The sequence below is a fragment of the Polyodon spathula genome, chromosome 16, assembly GCF_017654505.1.
Source record: "Polyodon spathula isolate WHYD16114869_AA chromosome 16, ASM1765450v1, whole genome shotgun sequence".
Lineage (NCBI taxonomy): Eukaryota > Metazoa > Chordata > Actinopteri > Acipenseriformes > Polyodontidae > Polyodon > Polyodon spathula.
The window spans coordinates 8,943,041-8,962,908 of NC_054549.1; the positions used below are offsets into that span (position 1 = coordinate 8,943,041).

Below are 19,868 nucleotides of genomic sequence, written 5' to 3' on the forward strand. Positions count from 1 at the left end.
CCATTCAGGGGCTGTGCTTGGACACCACGCCACTCTCACGGAGGATTATTTCATGGGTATTTGATACAGAATGCATATAACTGACAAAACAAGGCAACATAAATGCGCAAAATTTAATTGAACTTAATTGAATTTAATACCCACATTGATTCCTGGCCAGCGCGAGTCGGTCTTGCATTGCGTCCTTTGTTGTTCGGTTTTTCTTTCTGCGTTTGGTGTGACTGTGCAGCGATGCCAATGTTAAACACTGGGAGTAAGGGTTGCTGTTGGAACGACATTTCTCTAACTTGCAGCAGCACATTTAGATTTTCCAGACTGTTCACTCATTTATTTCCATTATTTCCATTCAAATTCATTTGGGGTGCAAGCTTGCAGTGATGTCATCTGGAACCCCGATCCCAGCCTACAGTGTTCCACAGGCTCCTGCCTGCACATGCTTTCTCAGGGCAGCCCCGCTGAGGCTGTATTCACAGAGCCATAGCAGGGCCATGTGTGCACAGCGCCGCAACGCTTTAACTGGAAGGCTGGAGACCTGTTTGTTTTTTTACATTTCCCGAACGCTGCCATGTTCGGCCCATCTTGCTCGTTTGGTCGTTAGCAGCTTACTGATCCCAGAGTCTCATCAAGCAGCTTCTCGAAGGATCCCAGGGTGTCGGCTTCAACAACAGTACTGGGGAGTTGGCTCCAGACCCTCCCGATTCTCTGTGTAAAAAAGTACCTCCTATTTTCTGTTCTGAATGCCCCTTTGTCTAATCTCCATTTGTGACCCCTGGTCCTTGTTTCTTTTTTCAGATACTAAAAGAGATTTCAAGAGACTTGTTCTTCCGTCATTGAAGCCCGTAACGAGGGTTATCCAGTTCCCTCCTACAGACAGGAATATTGAATCGCACATGTATAGTGGATCTGGACTGTAAACAGTCAGAAATCCCATACACAGAGCCCTATTTCATCAATACAGGGGTGCAGTTCTACCTGCTGTATTTTGACAGGTCAAAGTCTGATGCCATTTGATATAAACATTGCTGATGGTCAGTTCGGACTGAAACGTTTTCATGTGTAATCCACCTCTTTCTCTTTTAAAAGGTAAGACTATAACGTCATACTTATCTTTGACTGTTTCTCCCCAGCAAACAGCGTGCGAATATCAGTGTTATTACACATCTATTCAAGACAAAATCACATGTCTTCCATTTGGCACGGTTCAGCATTTTTGTCCTTCAACACTTTGTCAGCCCAGACAAACATTTCTAAATAGCTTTTCAAGGAAAGTTGGTCGGGCAGAACAGAGCGTGTTGATGAGAGGGGAAGCATGAGACCTCGCCAAGGGGCCGGCCCACCTCCAGACATCAAGATCGACATTCTGTGGATCACTCGTGGAAGATTCACCGTGCAAGATGCATTCTGTGCGCTAAGCAATCGTCAAAGCGTCTATTCATTTGCAGTTCTTTACACAAAACATTCAGAAGTGCAACACTGACGCTGTTCTTTGAGCAGCTCCAATCATCTTTGAAGGTCGCGAATTCAAAAATAACACGTGGACGTCAGAGTCCAGCCGCGATTGAACGCGCCAAACATTTCCCGGAATCGAACGGTTCAAAGCTGTGAGAACACAATGGACATTCGCCACGGTTTACGGTCATCATATTCCGAATGTTATATTCAAGTCCAGTAGCTCATCTGTTACAATTTTATTTAAAAAACTAAATTAGTCATAAGGCTGAAGTCATGCGTTACTATAAATGATGGTTACTCTAATGTGCGTTTTACACTCACTGCACGCTGCTTTGGTATTTTCCACGGTTTTAATGTTGTTTTATTTGGTGTTCTCCTGAACTTCACTCTCCTGTTCACTTATCTGTGTTTCCGGAGCAGTCACAGCATTCTCTGTGTCCTCTTTTCGGTTGCTTATATACTGCTCTGTATTTAACCCAGACATTACGGTAATAACAACTTGGTAAAAGGAATCTGTTCTCACTTTATTTTTTTAACTGTTTTACAATCCTTCTATTTTTGTCTTCCTGTACATCGATTTGCAATGACTCCCTCGTGAAAGATTTATGCTGTGATGGAAATAAAGGATTTACAAAAGAAACTGAAAAGGCAGGTTCCCGTCAGACTGCACCAAGGGGCATAGCTTAAGAACTTCAGAGTAGTAGCAATCTCTGAGGTAACAGAAGACAAAGTTACAGCAGAGAGAAAATCGGAAATGTTTCATCGAAACTGAAAACTTGATGCATAGCTGTAGGTCAATATAGGGTTCTGCGGTGCATATAATATATATATATTACACATGCACACATTATTTATTAACAGTGTTATGCCTGTAGGTAAAATACAATGAGGTAGCACTAATAGCCTTAATATTATCATTATTATTATTATCATCTTTATTATTATTAAGATACTGCGGCTTTGGGCTATAGTACTGACACTGGGACAAAATAAAGCTAATAAACCTGTCACAGGTTTCATCTGAGAATCACTTTCATTGCAAAAATTGCAATTGCTACATTTCCTGTGTCGTCGTGCTTGATTTTTACGCAGCATGTTTCCAATGTAATGGTTATGCCACTGATGAGGCTGAATTGCAATATTTAAGCAAGAAATGACTGCAGAATTGGGCAGTTATCGTGGCAGGACACAGAGGAAACTTTGAGCAAAGAAGCAACAAGAAATAATCATGCAGAGCTGCAGCTCAATTAGAATACGAGCAGGGGGAAGGAATAAAATAACCCTGACGGCATTAAATCAACACACTCACTTTATAGCCAGGTTCCTTTCCAAAGCAGCCACAAAAGTAGCTCTGATCATAATTGCAAATAAAAAATGTAAATATTAATCAGCAAATCAATTTGCCTGTTGCAATTCAGTTTATCACGTTAATTGCACTAACATTTAAAAGGCATTGAACTGCAAACCTTCAAACTGAGTTTCCCAGCAGACTCTGAAAGCCAGTATTCTAGGTGTGCTGTTTCATCTGCTTCTATGTGTTAATCTAAAGCAGGGCGGTCCCAGTGCAGAGCTGTGTGTGGAGACCCATAGAGATCACCAGCCTCCACAGTATGGTTAGAGGTTAAAGCTGTTGCTTTTGGTGGAAGCAAACAAATGACCTTATAGCTTGATAGATAAGCAGCGAAGTGCTGAAGCAGGGGGCAGTGTGGCTACACCACATTCCTTCTTTCGCTTTACAAATTTCCTGGTAAAATCTCCATGCCAAAACTGTTGGACAGCTCTGGCCCTAATCATGCTACAGAAAACCTGGGCAAACCCAAGAGGCCCCTGGACAACAGCAGTGCAACTCTGTTACTGAAATGGGCAAATATGTCCGGTCTATCCCCAAGCATGGGGAGGCATTGTGATTCTCTTGTTAGTGCCCGGGTGGAATGCAGTGCACTGCTGGAGGCGTGGAGAGGGGCTGGACCTCCAGACACCTATCCAGCTCCATCTTCATACCAGTGCCCAGGCCAAACTGGCAATCAAGTAGACAGTGTAACCACCACGTGGTTTGTGGTCCAGGGATGGGGAGTTTTAACCGACCATATCCCCCCCCCCCCGTCATGGGTTTCATGCGCAGAGACCCGGAGTGGAGGGTGCATTACCTCGTCCAGTTTCTCTTTACCTGGCTTGGGGATTGGTGTGGACTCCTGAGTCTTGACCGGCTGGACCTGCGCTCTCAGTAAAGGCCAGCTTGCGCAGTGATGTTAATTGGTTCCGCCGTTCCATTTGTTTACCCAGGCCCCAGACACAAAGCTCATTTGTCCCACTGCTAGGTGTTAACTGGATCTCCCTTCACAGCCATTCACATGTCTGTCACACCGAAAAATGCCAGTCCTATTTAAAGCTAGTGTGAAATCCCAATGTTCCTTCTGAGAAAAGATGGCTTTTTAATGGAGAAGGAAACATTAGGGTGATACATATTCCCTTCAGCTGCATGCAAACACCATGACCTTTGATTTTCGGTTCACAGAGGAAAATCAATCTCTCCTTCCTTGTAACTGTAACAAAGGCCAGGGTGAGTTTTACAGGTTTGTGTAATCCCCTCTCTCCCCCTCTCCACTCTCCCCTCTACCCTCCCTTCATACTGTGCAAGTCTGACGATTGGTACAGCAACACTAACCTTGTGTTATGTGTCTGGAAAGAAAGTCCTCTCTACCCTGTGATGAAACAAAGCTACTGTGTCTCCACCTAGTGGTTAGTCCGCGCCATGTTTCAACAATCCTGCACACTGCTTTGATTGGCGGATGCGTTTTAAATGCGTTTCATCTCTGCGAAACTTACTTTCCGTCATTTCAAACCTTTGGGATTTTGAAATGAAATTAGAGACCCTGTTCCGAAACAGCTTTCACGAGTTACTTCAAAAATAAAAACAGGTCTAAACGAGTGAAAACTACATGCAAACCCCAATGAGATCGTTTGTATCTTAGCGTTTCCACAACGTGGGAATCCAGGGATCCAAACAGAATCGCAGAGTAGAGGCTTGGTGAGCACGAACCCAGAGAGCGAGCAGAGTGATGAAAACGAGCTGCAATAAATAAATAGCAATGAAGCACAGCCAAGTGTCAAGAGAGCATTGGAAAGCACAGAGAGGTTTGGGCACGCATATACAAAAGCACTTCAAGCCAGGGTAAACATAGGCAGAGCCACGGGGAAAGCATTGCTGTGCACATTCACCGCGGTGACCCGTTGCAAGAGAACCACAGGTTTAAAACCAGCTTCCCTACCTCTTACTGGAAAGGTCCGCAGCCCATAACCTGAAAGCTGTTCGTGTTCTTGAATTCTGCTGAAAAAAGACAAGCAAACTTACCAATGAAAAATAAAATACATATATTGCAATTTTAATAATTTATACCAGGTTTATCATAGACTTTTCAATTATAATAATCTCTCTCTTTTAAATATAATAATTTAAAAAATCAACACGTTCATTAATTTGGTTCTGGGGTACACGTCTGCCCCCTGGTGGATATTCCGAATTACAAACTGCTAGATTGAAACCTAACCGCTGTGCAATCATACAAATTCAAACTGATTATAATTGGCAATTTATATTGTAATTAGGCTATTTTTAAAGCAACATATATAGAAAAATTAATATAACAATAAAAACCACGAATCAGTTATATAAAAACGCAGAAAGAAATAAACACACATAATCCGTAAAACACCGAGTTTTAGCTCTAGTTGTATAATGCACTTCTGCAACTCCGGGAAAATGCCAAACGTGTCTTTTCGAGTAAATTTTCACTGCATCCAAAAAAAAAGTAACGTGATTCGGCTGTTTCCGACACTGCACTCGAAGAGAGCCGAGTGTGTCCGGAGCCGTTTCTCGGGAGCAGCCGATTGTGCTTCGGAGTCTCAAAGATGTCTGCGCCCGGTGCAATGTGACTCTGGCAGGAGCAGGGTTTCGTGCTGTGAAGTCTGTCAGAGAGCTAACCCGGTCGGTATATTCAATATCCGTTGCTTGAGATACGTTATCCAATCTAGTCGCGGTTGTATTTTGACTGTGAAAATAACGAATTGAATTTCTGATGTATTTATTGTTATTGTGTAAAGCAGCCATGCGCGTTTAATACCCAAGCTGTGCAAATGTGATGATTAATTTCATTTTTTTGTTTCAGCTTCAGCTTAGCAAGGGACACCATGGTTCGTCTATGTAAGTGCCGAATCGCTATTTTGTCATGATTAATGGAATTACTGCACGGATGCAAAGAGACTGTCCTTTGCACGGAAGTTTGATTCATTCCTGATGTTACAACGAGTTTAAGGAGACCCCCCTGAGCCGGACCGCCGTGCACACTGGGGCTGATCAAGCTCGTAAGAACTGCACTGGGGAAACCTCTATGCGATGGGAATCTTATTTCTTCATTTAAATACGTTTATTCATAGTGTAGTGTGTAGCGATATGTCATGCAAACACACACGTCTTAATGCAATATTTGCATGGGTGGGGTGATATACTGGCGAAATTTACCCTTTGTCCTGGCCTTGTCTTATCAACGTGTGCAAACACACGCCGTCGGAAATCACGTTGGAATCTCGCGGGACTTTCAATTTCCCAGTCCAAGGTCGTGTGTGTGTGTGACAGTGACAAAGCAGTCCGGTCTGTTCCTCTGTCAATATTTCAGTGCTGTGTTATTTTTCCTCTTGTGTATTTAGTGCACTTTCCCATTGGTTGTAATTGCTGTCTCTTTCCCTTGTTTTCTTCCAGCCTCTTTGCTGCTGAAGCATTACCACGGAGGCCATGTTGTCATCAGGCTGGCCCTGGGCGGCTGCACCAACCGACCCTTCTACCGCATCGTAGCGGCTTACAACAAGAGAGCCAGAGACAGCAAGCACCTGGAGCAGCTGGGCTCCTTCGACCCGCTCCCCAACACCCACAACGAGAAGCTGGTCAGCCTGAACTTTGAGAGGATCAAGTACTGGATTGCCTGCGGGGCACATCCCACCAAACCCGTAGCAAAACTTTTAGGTAAATTTCCCCCGGCCCCCCAGCTCCCTGTTGCGCTACACGGATGGAAATAAGACTCCTGTTCCACGACAGCTTCCTCCGTTCCAGGTTTTACTACAAGCTTGAGAAGCCACAGCGGGCATGTGACAAGCTCAGGTGTGTCTTATTAAACTTGTAGTGAAACCATGACTGGATCAAACTGCTCTGCAGTGGGAGTCTTATTCCCATCTCCGGCTTTTTTAAATAGATGTTCAGATGTGACCTCCTTGTTAAATAAATTATTAGCTTTAATAGCTCCTTGGGTTTTTTTTTTTATTTTATTTTTTTAAATTATTTCCATAGAGTATCGTTGGTTTTTGCTACCTGCAGTGGTACAGGGCTGATGAAAGAAATGTCTCCCCTCTCCTCTCTCCAGGCCTGTCGGGGTTCTTCCCCCTGCACCCCATGACCGTGACCAAGGCGGAGCGATTGCATAAAACAGCGGCGCAGAAAGAGGCCCTCGGGGCTTCCAAAGAAGGGAGCGAGGAGACCAGCGAGAGCAAACCAGAGGCAGCTTAGCCCCGGACTGCAGATCCAAGACGCTTCACGTTTGGAACCTCAGGTCGAAGCAGAGTGCGTGGCGGAGGATTGAGAGGCTGGGTCCCCAGTACAGCACAGAAAGTGCCACCTCAGAGACTCCTATTGCAGAGCACTTTCACCCATTCCAGGTTTTAGTGAGTGCCACGTTAGCCACAGTGTGTAGGTAACAAGCACAGGAGTGACTTATTAAACACCAGGAATGGATCAAACTGCTCTGCAACAGGAGTCCGGAAACTGATTGAGTGGAGCAGGTACGATTTAACACTGTTGTGTGATGTAACTAAATGAAATGTGTTAAAATCCCAATTAATATCATGCCCCGATTACCATGCGACTGTCTCAGTACACTGGATACACAACACAACCAGATCCCTCTGTCTGAGCAATGGGATTGCACCTGTAACGTGCTTCTGGACAGCGCTGTAAAGATTGAGACGTGCCCAATAAAAGATTTCAACTTGTATTCTTTCAGTTGTTAATGTTATTGGAAGGACAGATTGCATTTGCAAACAAGCATAGCTTTAAGATCGGTGCTTTCTGGCTGTGGCTTTTGTAACAGAACTGCCAGTAATAAATCAATTATTGTCTTAATTATTAGAGATTTTTTTGTAAGTTACCAGAACAGTGTGAGGCTGTATGATGAAAAGATGATGTTTTGCACAGAGCTGTTCACGTGAACTCTGACGGTATTGAACGGTTTCTCCATTGAGGAGAACTGAAACGCTCCACGGCATTGCTCTCTTTCCTGTGAGGAAGCAGCCAGCTGCTTTCCTTACTGATTGACAGGCTTCGACAGCCAAAGACGCGGACAAGGTGAAGCGAGCCAGGATGCGAAACAGTAACGGACTGAAAACAAGGCAAACAGAGATCTTTCTTTAGCCTAGCTTGAGATGCCATGCTTTAAAATGAACACACAGGCTTGCTGGAACTTCTGCTTCTATCGAAATGAAAACGAGTAGAGAATAGACTTGCAGGACAGGCGAGGTTTACGAAAGGATCTAGTTTGGTGCAATCATTTGTACAGTGATGAGATCACCTCGCTGGTGCTAGTTCTGAGGAAACAGAAATTTGTTTGCTGTAGCTAAGGCGTGATCCATAACATCTTGGGTCACAATGCTGACAGCCTCATTAGGAATGCATTGTTGGTTTACAAGAGAATGACCCCTTTTATTGATCCAGGAAGCCAATATTGATGCATTCTTACTCAGTTTGGTATAAAGGGTTTATTGTGCAAAACAGCAACACCAATAAAAACCTGAAACTGTCACACTGACTTGCAAACAATACCCTTTGTGAAAGGACAGGAGGCTTTACTGTGTTTCCCTGGTGAAGAGTTCATGAAATCCTGGAGGGGATTGCGGTAGTGTAACTTCCTTGAGCAACAAAGTTACGCGGTTTGCACACTGGGTTCGAGAAAGCATTAGAAACACAGACTCCAGGTACCGCTGCATGTGAACGAGCTCGCCTCTCACAGCACACCCCTGACACGCGTCGCAGAATAGAGACAAGATGCATCTCGCTGGTGGAAGTCGGTTTTTAAGCAGGCCAGTTTTTAAGCGGCTCGTTGCAGGGTACATTTGAAGTAAAGCTGAAATTCAAGATTGTTTTGGGGGATTGATTTGTTCATGTCGTGAAACGTCACCCGCACCAAACAGTGTCCCCTTTCCTGGGCTTCAGACCCAACAGGCAACAGATTGACGGTTCTATAGGAACGAGCCCAGGCTCTTGGCTGGCAGGTCACTCATTTCAATCTGTACTGGCCACTGTGGAGCACTGCACCTGGGATTCCCAGCTCGTATTCTTCCAGAACAGCGTTTCGATTCTTTATTAGTGTTTAATAAAGCAGCAGCTATTTAAAACAAACGAACAACCGCAATGCTGCTTAACGTTATGCACACATCATATCTCATTCTGGCTGTTTATTCGTTGTCAATTTCCCATTTGGTCATGTAAGGTTAATGGCTATTAGCGATTACATTAATGCTTCTGTTATCGTGTTTATTCCACCTGCATGGATGGAAATGTGGGTGGCTTGATAACCTAATGTATTTATTTATTTATTGCAGAAGGAGATTATATATACACACACATCTATATACATATCAGCTTACAGAAAAGATTAAGAAACGTTGCTCCGCTCCCTGTCTGTCTAAGGCCTAGACAAATGAAGTTCAAAATGGGAGAAAAGGAACATTCAATCCGCTATTAGGTTTGTAAAACCGCTAAATGGAGTGGAGAATGATCATGACCTGCAGCCCCTTTGCACTGCCACCCCCCCACTGCTTAGCCATGGAGCTCCTTTACTAGAATTGCACTGTGATTGGCAGCAGTGACCTCAGCGAGGTTTGTCTTGTACAGTATATTCAAATCAGTATAATAAAAAGTAAACAGGGGAGCTTTGGGTTTCTTTGTGACAAGCAGGGGTAGGACTTTCAGGAGCTTTGATCAGAAGTATCGAAACTCCATTATAATCATTGCAGGTGGATTGTCAACAGCTTACACCCGAGTGAGAAATGATGGACTTGCAGAGGGAGGCATGTCCACTCATTCTTGCCCAGTAAGTGACTGGACCGTGCACTATGGTGACTTCAAAACTGGACAACCAAAATATTATTTAATGTGCTTGCAGAATAATTGTTGAGCTTTAAAAGAAACAGTCATAATTGCAATTTACTGAGATAGCTGTCTGGAAAAGCTTCATCTCAATGCAAACTGTTTTACTGTGCTATTCAGGGGCTATTACAGAAAAGTTTTACTTGTTTTTAGACACTTTTTTTGCTGTCAATTTTAGCAGTCTCCATGACTTTTGAATGGAGTTATTCGCAATTTTTTTCCCTTCAAATCTCACGCATTTGAATGCTCTAACGTGGCCACGTCTGCATGAAACACAGGTGGGGTTTCTCTGCTGAAAACAGTAGGAGTTCATTAAAGACCGGTGCAAGCACTGTGGAAAAAATTCCCCAGTGTGGGGTGCCTTTTTTTTTTCTTTTGGATGTTTTGTATTCAGTTTTAATCTCCCATTAAGAGTTCATGTTGACATGTACTGAAGCACTGTGCAAATAGTCAGATGATTAGCTGCATGGGTTATCAGGGAGTGTCCTGTGAGATCATGCTTGCTTTTGTAAAATCATAAAGTGGCTTTGCACACAGAGAAAAGAAAAGAGCCTTTATGAGGCAGTGTTTTTATACACATGGAATCGACCAGATATGCAACCTTTGGAACTCGGGCTTCTCTTCACCCAGGAGCTGTAACAGCTTTCCAATACAACTCCAACCAATCAAAATCTTAACAGCACACTTCTGAAATGTCTTATTCTGTTTTACTTGGATGCTTGATAGAAATCAAAAGCAGGGGCCAAGCAGAGGATTTGCATTAATTTACAGTATCTGTTGGTCTGGGCTAGGATTTGAAACCAGAGGAATGGGAGATAGGATATAGAATAGGACCATTCGAGGTGGAGGCCAGCTGAGCAGTCTACCAGAACACCGATATACTGCTCTTCAATAAAGATCTCTGATGTGGATCTGTCCACACACAAGGGGCTCGTGTCGAGGTTAAAGAAACTGACTAGAGCAGATTGTGTTATTACTAACAGCAACGGCAACTGTGTAGTTTTTGCATATATTGCTGATCACGAGTGCACTGTTTGAAGAAATCAACAAGGACAGCAGCAATGATTAGCCACTGACTCGCTGTGTGACCCTGAGCAAGTCACTCAACCCTCCTTGTGCTCCGTCTTTCCGGTGAGATGTTGCTGTAAAAGTGACCCTGCAGCTGATGCACAGTTCACACACCCTAGACTCTGTAAGTCACCTTGGATGAAGACACCTGCTAAATAAACTAATAATAAAGGTTTGAGAACAGGGAGAGAAAAACTAAAAAAAAAAAAAAAAACTGTTGTAGCTTAAGACCGGTAGAATTTCACTGAAGCAAATGTTTGATGTTCCTGGCATCCAGCACCTGTCAAGCTATAAGAAGAATACAGCTGTCAACTCTGTGGTTTGTGTCGTTACAGAATCAACACAGGAAAGGTCATTGTTTCAACACTGGTGAGCCCTGCTGGAAAGCAAGGGAGCTCAAGTCAGGTGACAGGTTAGCAGAGTACAGCTAGCTCTTGTTTAAACACATTCCTGATTTTCATGTAGTGCTTAATAGCAGCCCCTGCCAGTAGCAGTCGTGCACCTAATTCATCTTTATTTTTTGTCTGCCAGCTGTTAATCAATGTGAAGTGATCTATAATCTGCACCACGCCGCTCTCGCAGTGAAATGCAGGCTGGTAGCAGAAGTATCCAAAGCGTAGAAACCAAAGTGTGTCCATTTCTTTTTTTCAAATAAAGACTAAGCAAGACGTTATTAGTATGCAACCGATTACCCACCATGCTATCCTTTAGCTTATTCACTTTGTGCCCACAGGCCAGCACAGGTACATCTCTGAAGTAACCAATTAACAACGTGCGTAAAACAGCCTAATCAGAACAAGATTGTCGACTATTTGTTGAGTGTATAACGTGCACAGCATATGAATTCCATACCAGCTTTTGTCGGAAGCACATCCATGCGCATTTTACAAAATGCAGGTTTTATTTTGATCGAATAATCTCAGTACAAAATGATAACGAATCTGTTTTGCGCCACAGAGGACAAAAAAAAAAAAAAAACATAAACCATTTCAAGCACGCAGCTGACAAACAGAGAGTGTAAAGAGTCGTTTATACTGAAAGCTGCACAAGCATTTAATCCGGGGAGATAACGTCTTACTGCTGGAGTGATGGCGTTTTAACAGGCATCATAATATACATAAGCACAGGGAAGCATTGTAAAGCACAGAGAGGTCTGGTAAAGCATAGGGAAGCATTGTAAAGCACAGAGAGGTCTGGTAAAGCATAGGGAAGCATTGTGTAAAGCACAGAGAGGTCTGGTAAAGCATAGGGAAGCATTGTAAAGCACAGAGAGGTCTGGTAAAGCATAGGGAAGCATTGTAAAGCACAGAGAGGTCTGGTAAAGCATAGGGAAGCATTGTAAAGCACAGAGAGGTCTGGTAAAGCATAGGGAAGCATTGTAAAGCACAGAGAGGTCTGGTAAAGCACAGGGAAGCATTGTAAAGCACAGAGAGGGAAGGTAAAGCACATTAAAAACATGGCAAGCATGGTAAAGGCATTGTATATGTAGGGGAGACTGCTGAATTACTGTGGTAAACGTGTGTTCACTTTCAACAGGGACTATAAATGGGTTATAGATGTTAGAACTAGCAGATAGGTCAATAAAACAAACCACTGGTCACTGATGTTAGGGCAATGAGTGGCACAACTTATCAACCTCTGGGTACACTTCAAGCGCATTACTGAAATAGACTGAATCCTATTCTCCTACCCTGCTAAAAAAATATCATAGTGTGTTTTAAAATGAAGAGCCTGCCTCTTAAATGCATTGTTTCCAAGAGGCTGTGTTTGTTTGTTTTACAGTTTTGGAGACACGTCGGAGGTTACATATAAACCTCAAACTCCGCGGCGATGGGAACAGTTGTTTACCTTGGTTTCATAATGCTTTGTATGAATACAGAACACACATTTCCGTCTATATAGATTGTTTTACTAAAATGAAGACACGCCGATCCCTGGCGTTTCATGGTGACAAGCACACAATCTAAACAGGGACTACAGTGTCACACTGAAAAGCAGAGGTACGGAAAATCATATTAAACACGACAAACCAGGGTAAACTAACTTCGATGTGCAGTATAACCATGTAAAGGGCATGAGAAAAACTACAAAAAACAAATTAAGTCATTATAAGGGCGCAGTCCAATATAATTATTTCATTTTTTTACACGGCTGCCGTTACCTTCTTTGGCGACATTGTTGAAAAGTTGCCTGCATTGAACACTATCCCTTATTCAACTGAATCGAATTACTCGCCGCGAGTCAAAGTTGTGTAAATAAGTTATTTAAAAAAAAAAAAAAAAAAAAAAACCCATTCACTCTAATTTACCAATTAGCCACAGGGTCTGCAAAGCGAGAATTTATTTATGGATTCAGAGTGTAACAGGCTTACATTGCTGACAGTGACCACATCCTGGACTATCCGGAGCAAAGACAAAAGGGAACTATTTCTGGTTCCATTGCAACTTTATTTATTTTCCTGATTTGCCTCCAAGTCAGTCCAATAGCAGAGGTGTGTCTGCCTGGCATAGCAGACAAGTTAAACCAGCCTAGCGCCGAAGCAGCTGTGCCAATTCCATGCCTAGGGGTGGGTCAAAGCGCCAATCTATATTATACTGCCCTGAAGTTTAAAAGCTGACGATATGCGTGTCCGTGTTTAATGGTACAGATTAGTTAAGAATGTTTATTTATCGTTGCAATCGCGGCAGTATCAGATTGAGGAATCTGTAAAGCGCCGCTTATCTTCTTTTTGTGTTTCAATCCACGTACCTTAAGAAATGACACTGATGCGGAGATCAAAGCTTGTGACGTTCCTCGCACACCATGACTCTCAAACTTAAAATATTAACACAGCAACTAGTGTAATCGCAAGAGGAAACTCACAAACCCGCTTTAAAAGTGTTTGTAGCTTAGTCCTAATGCAAAAAGAAATAAACAAATAACTACATCTACAGCTTCACGCCGCTTGAGTAGGGCTGGTGGCTCAATTCTTGCGTGGATAATAACTCGAGAAGACACACTGATTCAGTCAGACATTGTGTCCGTCGGGAGTTGACCCTCCCAGCCCCGGTCTTTGTTTCATCTAACTTGTTTAATTAACCCAATTAACCCTCCATTCAAAGTCGCTGTCTAATTGCAACTGTTAACCCTGGTGTGGCCGGTCCCTCCAGGAGCGACAGGACCGCATTGTGTTCTGTTTGCTGACCCAATCAAAGCGCCGCGTTCATTTTTATAAATCCTTACAGCAGGTTACCATAGTAATAGCGACATTTAATAAACCACAATGAAATCATGGGAACCACATGGGAAAACTGTAACAATATTGTGCAGAAGTATTGGAGCGGTCTCGGTTCCCGCAGGCAGGCGCATCACACAGGCAGAGGGCGGGCTCGAACCCGGGTCCTCTCGCACTGAAGCATAGCGCCGATACCATGGTTCCATGGCCCGAATCCAGCAACATACACTTATGTCACCTGATGGTCGGGACGACGGCCTTCCCCCTTGAACGTCCACAGTATTATTATTATTATTATTATTATTATTATTATATTATTATTAATATATTAATAATAATAATAATAATAATAATAATAATAATAGGGTAATCGTGTTTTAATCAGCTTGTAGTGTTCACATTGTAAGAGTCATCTTATCAAAGCTCGGACAGGTGCTGGGCTCGCAACCTTCGAAGCCTCACCTTACTGAATCTCCTTCGGTCTTTCAAGAAAGGCGGGTTCCTGCGGAGAGGTGATCTTCCCTTAGCACTGGCTTTGCCTCTGATCAGGTTATATTCACACGCACCCTGCCACAATCCATCAAATCTGAATGTATGTTTGCTGAAACAGTTGCGGGTGCTCTATTTTTAAACTGTTCTTTTGAATTATGTTAGATTACTTTTTTTTTTTATACATCTGTTGATTTTAAGAGGTGAGTCATGAGTCAAGACATGGCGCTTTGTATCAACCCAGATCAGACTGTACCCGATAACACCACCCTGCCCTGCCACTAGATTAGTCTCAGCCTTCACAAAACCTTACATTTACTGCGTACATTGCTTGAAGCAAAAAAAAACACTCAGCACCCAAACATAGGGCATTTTCACAAAACTTAAACTTTAAAAACTCATGAGCCCATGCGAGGAATTGTTAAGAAGCCAACGATAGGTTTGAGCAGTATACGGAGTGTATATCTTTCACAAAACAGACTTTGGAAGAACAGGGTAGCTTTGTAAATAGTGCTGAATATTGCAATGCCCGTTGATAAACAGCTCTGGCCAAATGTTTTGCATCACCCTCTAGAATGAACTCATTTTGCTTCATAAAGTCGAATGCAACCTGCTGAATAATGTTATGTTAACAAATTGAATCACACACCGCTTTGTAGTTTGCCAGATTTCACAAAAGCATGACAATTTAGAAAATGTGACATTTCAAACAACACGAAATATTGTACTGCAATCATGGCTTCCGGTAGACATTTGAGATATCATTTTGCAGTTTCTTTGAATACATAATGCTGTTAAATATTTAAATTATGTTCATTTTTTTAATTATGTCTCAGTCCTAACATGTGATGCAAAACTTTTCTCAAACACAAATCGCCCAAAAAAACTACATTCCCAGCAGATTGCAAAAGCGTTCCTCCATCCTGGCCTTCCTCCAATAACTCAAGATATGGGAAAACTCAAGATAATCACGGAGGGTCAAACAAACTCCCCATGTACACAGAAAACTGCGAAGCAAGAACTACAAATATTGAAATACTCAAGCAATGATAATGAATCAAGGCAACGCGCAATCGCAGAAACAAACGCAGCATCTGGTAATGCGTAAGCATTCTCCAATCTTACTTCTGCACCAGTAGAACAGCAGGTCCACCCAAGTTTACAGGTGTGTTTACTACTTTAGTGAGGTTATAAGGACACCATCTGTACACCCATGTGTTATAACTTTATAAAAAACAAACCAGTGATTCACCAAGACTTTGCCCCAATTCACCATTAAATAAACAGCATATAAAATATGGAACTTGTGAAATATATGGCACACCTGTTCAAATACATTCAGCAAAAATGATTAACAATATAAAGGACTTTAATGGCAACCAATAGAATGCACTACAAATACAGCAGGCTAATAAAAAGACGTTGTGTTTCAGAGCTCACTCATAACCAGCTTGCAGTCAGCGTGTAAGAACGGAGCACAACACCGGTGCAAAGTGTTATTGTTATTATTATTATTATTATTATTATTATTATTATTATTATTATTATTATTATTATTATTATTATTTAACCAGGGAGACTTACAGTTTTATACAACAAATACATATCAAGAATTACAGTACAATTAAGACCAAGATACGAAATACAATGACTTCAAATACAGGAAATATTGTACATGCCACGCTGGGACCACAAACACGCGTAGCGACCTGGTTACCTTCTTGAATGTTGATTGAAATAAGAGTTTACAAAACAGCTGCATTACTGCAACCACACAAAGAACCCTTACAAACGTGCCTCACAGCAAAAGCACAGTGAAAGCATGGTAGAGTGTAGCCAGCATCGCAAAGCACAGAGAGGTATATGCTACAACATGGCAAACCAGGGTATTTTATGAAGAATGCCGTAACCGTGGGGCAAACATGATAAAACTGTGAACACAAGCATGGTTAAACATCTGAGCAGCTTGCATGCTTGTTGCATTAATGCTTGAAACAAACAAATCAATTGTAGTACCAGGAACCCTTTTTTGCCATGCATTGTTAACCAATATAACATTTCCTAAAATCTGTTTGATGAGAAACCCAGTTTTTAATTCTAGAAAGCAACTAAGAATTGAGTAACACGTTTGTGAATAATGACTGGGGTTCTAGAGGAAAGACATGTATGGAGGTTTTGTTATTTTGCAACAAGCATTGCATGATATACACCTGGTACGTTTGCATAAGGTGTGCCAGGTAGATACAAAGAGAATGGGTCGGTCTCTAGAACAGCTCATTCTCTAAGCTTCTGCTGACGCAGGAGATGTTTGAAGGTATGATAAATGCCACTCTTGGAACCAAAGATTTCTTCAAATCAAAAAGCCTTCAGGCTATGTAGAATAGGCTACACCAAGGACTCAAAAGACACCTGCTCCGAGGATATCTCAGAATAGCTCAAACAGAATCCAAGACTGGAAAAAAACTTTTATTTCAAAGGATTGTTTTTTGTGTGGAAACAACTGTTAATATATTTTAACAGCATCTTTAAAAAACCAAAAACTGTAATAGTGACTCCAGTTTTAAATGCAGAGGATTACAGTTTAAGAAACGCTGAATTAAAATGAAGAGACTCCGTTGGCAAATTCAAGCACATTGGTCCCTCATATTATACAGCCTGTTTTTCATTATTATAACAAAGACCAAAAGTGCAGGTAAATGTTGATGTCTTGTATTTTCCTCTGTGTCTGACTGTGGTTAAGGATTTCTAAGTGTTAAGTAAACCCACTTGGCCTTGGCTTGTTGGGAATAGCATAACATTTATTTGTTAGCTTGTGAAAGACAAATAATTGTTAATAATTGCAACAGGGCATAAGCCCCTACATGTAAATAGTGTGTGTTGGGGAATGTAAGGGAGGCAGGGACATATTTAACCCCATCCCTGCCAACCTTACATTTCCACACACACACACGCTATTTACAGGGCTTGTTGCAATAATCAACACACATGCAGCACATGCTGTCCATTAACTGGATACTCTGTAAACAGCTAATTATTAAATCTTAAAGTTTTAAAAATAACTTCCACTGAAGTGGATAGATTTTAAAATAAATGCTACATGTTCATTTTAGGTGCACGCTTGCAAAAACACTATTACAGAAAAAAAAACTTAGTTTTTCTTGGATTTTCATTTGAATTAAAATAAATATGCAACTGCTATGGTGCCCATAAGAAATGGCACCCTTATTTTAACATTATTTATTTTTTAATTATTATTATTTAACATGTTATAGCTAATATACAAATTACTGATGGTTAACTACACTGTGAATATATTTCACATACCGTAGGTTTGTGACATCTGTGTCGGCTGAAAAGGATTCCTGATCATGCATCTGCAATAAAAGTACAAGTAAAATACATTTCAAATAATGAAACTGGCTATTTAAATGTGGCTTTCCCAGGGTATTAGATGACAGGTTTGTATTACAGCACTGTAATTCCATCTCAGGAAACTAAAGGGAAGAGACCACGTCCCCTTGGTGGAAACTCAGCATTATACAAAACGTTTTTTTAAGACAGACCAGACAGACGCGCAGAGGGGGGTAAAATATTTTTCGATGGTTTAAATATTATTTAGACTCAGCTCTTTAGATCAGCGGGTGATGTTGAACTGAATGGAGTTATATTGCAATTTTATATTTGCTTTTAGTATTGGAAATTGTTTACCCAGGTTAAGATCAATATTTCTTATCTCTTTTTACCTTCATCTTATTGAGATCATTTCCCTTGCACAGCTGTACTTGTGTTGAATTGCACTGCAGCCCAACAGAACTATATTATAGCAATTTGTCCTTCCTTTTAGTTTGCACGAGATACTCAAAAGGTTTATTACAACTGTGCTTAAGCTCAATTTCAATTGATTACAGCTGCGTTTGTGATTCGGTTTCTAATGCTGTTTGTTGTCTGTGCATAACAGTAACTACTCAACAATCAAGTAAAATGTCACAAGGGATTAGGTTGCTTGGTGGGCTATCTCAATTAAGTTTTACTTGGCAAATGAAACTATCTTCAGGTGCTTTGATTGTAGATCAGAATACAGGTGAGATCAATACCAAATTAAATCAGCCCTATGAGAGACGGATAAGTTACACTAAAAAGCCTCTGACAGATTGCACAAGGTTTTGTTTCTAGCTGTAGGCAAATCTAAGATAAGATTACCATATGACTCCGTGTACACTAGGGCAGTGTGGGCTAGTTCGGGCTTTTCGGCTCACACCCCAATGCATTCTGGTAAGTGTAGTCCTGCTGTGAAAGCTGGCCGAGACAGATAACATGTACCAGAATGTATTGCGATTGAGTTGAAAAGCCTGAACCATCTCAAAGTGTTCTAGTGTACATGGAGTCATGTGGTAACTCTAGTAACAGACACAGGTTTGTTTTGAACTGTAAGAAGAAGGAAATGGGCATTAAAGACTATCTGATGGAATGAGGGGTTCTCTTTTGTTTTATAATAAAGGTGCAGAATGCATTTACACGGGTGGCTATCGTTCCATTGTAAACCGAGACATTGATCCAGCCACGTCCGTAAAAACTTCATTGAACTGCTATGCTCAGTTAAGAAATTACAATCCCTGGTTGGAGCAAGGCGCTGCGCTGCTCAATTCAGTAAATCAAGGACATGCCTGGTAAAAGACCTTGCACTGGGATTCATTGAAAGAGCTTCACTGGTACCAGTGATCTACGAGGTTCACTCTCGATAATTCTGCTACCACCTATTGAGTAGTTTGAGTACTGCACCACGAGCATAAAATTGAAATACGTACTGTAGGCTTCTGCTTAACACAACTGGAAATGAATTAATTTGCACTGCACATTGTTGTATGCATCAGTAATGAAAAAGGACCTGAACTGATGTGGCAGGTGCAGCTGCCTTAAGATCAATGAAACTCGAGATCCATTACCAGAGGGCAGACTCACTGCTCGATATGAGCCTGCTCAGAGCCAGTTAAATCCTTTACATGTTATTGATACATATAGGCAAGTTTAAAACACAATATTACAAACATTTTTTAGGTAATATTGTATCCTCTGGCTGATGCCTTCAACTACTCAAAAGGATTTTAAAATTACAGAGAATCACAACTCAAAATGTGAGTTGAAGAAGTGGGATATGTATTTAACTAAATATCATGAATCTATTAATCAATACTCAAGTCTCGATGTACACAACATGCTCTTCTTCTTCCACATATAGAAGCACTAACTCAAATCTTGTTCTTCCTTTGTCAAAAAATGTATTTCAGACGGACAATCAGGCACCAGTCCAGTCACCGAAAGCCCTTCAGCTGTGCCCTCCACACGTGGTGCTACCAGTCCAGAAGGGAGTTCTACACCACATTCCACTGCAGAAACGTCATCCCCTGAATCAAATGCAACATCCTTTACAACACCTGAACCTCACTCAAACACAACTTT

At 41.7% G+C, this 19,868-nt stretch overlaps 1 protein-coding gene across 2 annotated transcripts; it reads left to right on the forward strand.

Moving 5' to 3' along the window:
* The first annotated feature begins 5,329 nt into the window (after positions 1–5,329).
* LOC121328245 (28S ribosomal protein S16, mitochondrial-like) lies at positions 5,330–7,165 on the forward strand. Of its 2 annotated transcripts, XM_041272810.1 has the most exons (4): positions 5,330–5,437; positions 5,619–5,653; positions 6,209–6,469; positions 6,864–7,165. In XM_041272810.1, exons 2-4 carry the CDS (start codon positions 5,641–5,643, stop codon positions 7,004–7,006), a joined length of 417 nt encoding a protein of 138 aa, XP_041128744.1. In that variant the 5' UTR covers positions 5,330–5,437; positions 5,619–5,640; the 3' UTR covers positions 7,007–7,165. The 2 variants fall into 2 exon arrangements, with proteins under 2 accessions (XP_041128744.1, XP_041128743.1); XM_041272809.1 differs by lacking the exons at positions 5,330–5,437; positions 5,619–5,653 and adding an exon at positions 5,860–6,100.
* Positions 7,166–19,868: the final 12,703 nt, after the last annotated feature.

Bases quoted from the DNA above. Each gene is read 5' to 3' on its own strand.
- LOC121328245 (XM_041272809.1), top strand. From the start codon at position 5,941: ATGGGTGGGGTGATATACTGGCGAAATTTACCCTTTGTCCTGGCCTTG. The intron at 6,101-6,208 runs GTCTGTTCCTCT...GTTTTCTTCCAG, and splicing joins GACAGTGACAAAGCAGTCCG to CCTCTTTGCTGCTGAAGCAT. The intron at 6,470-6,863 runs GTAAATTTCCCC...TCCTCTCTCCAG, and splicing joins ACCCGTAGCAAAACTTTTAG to GCCTGTCGGGGTTCTTCCCC.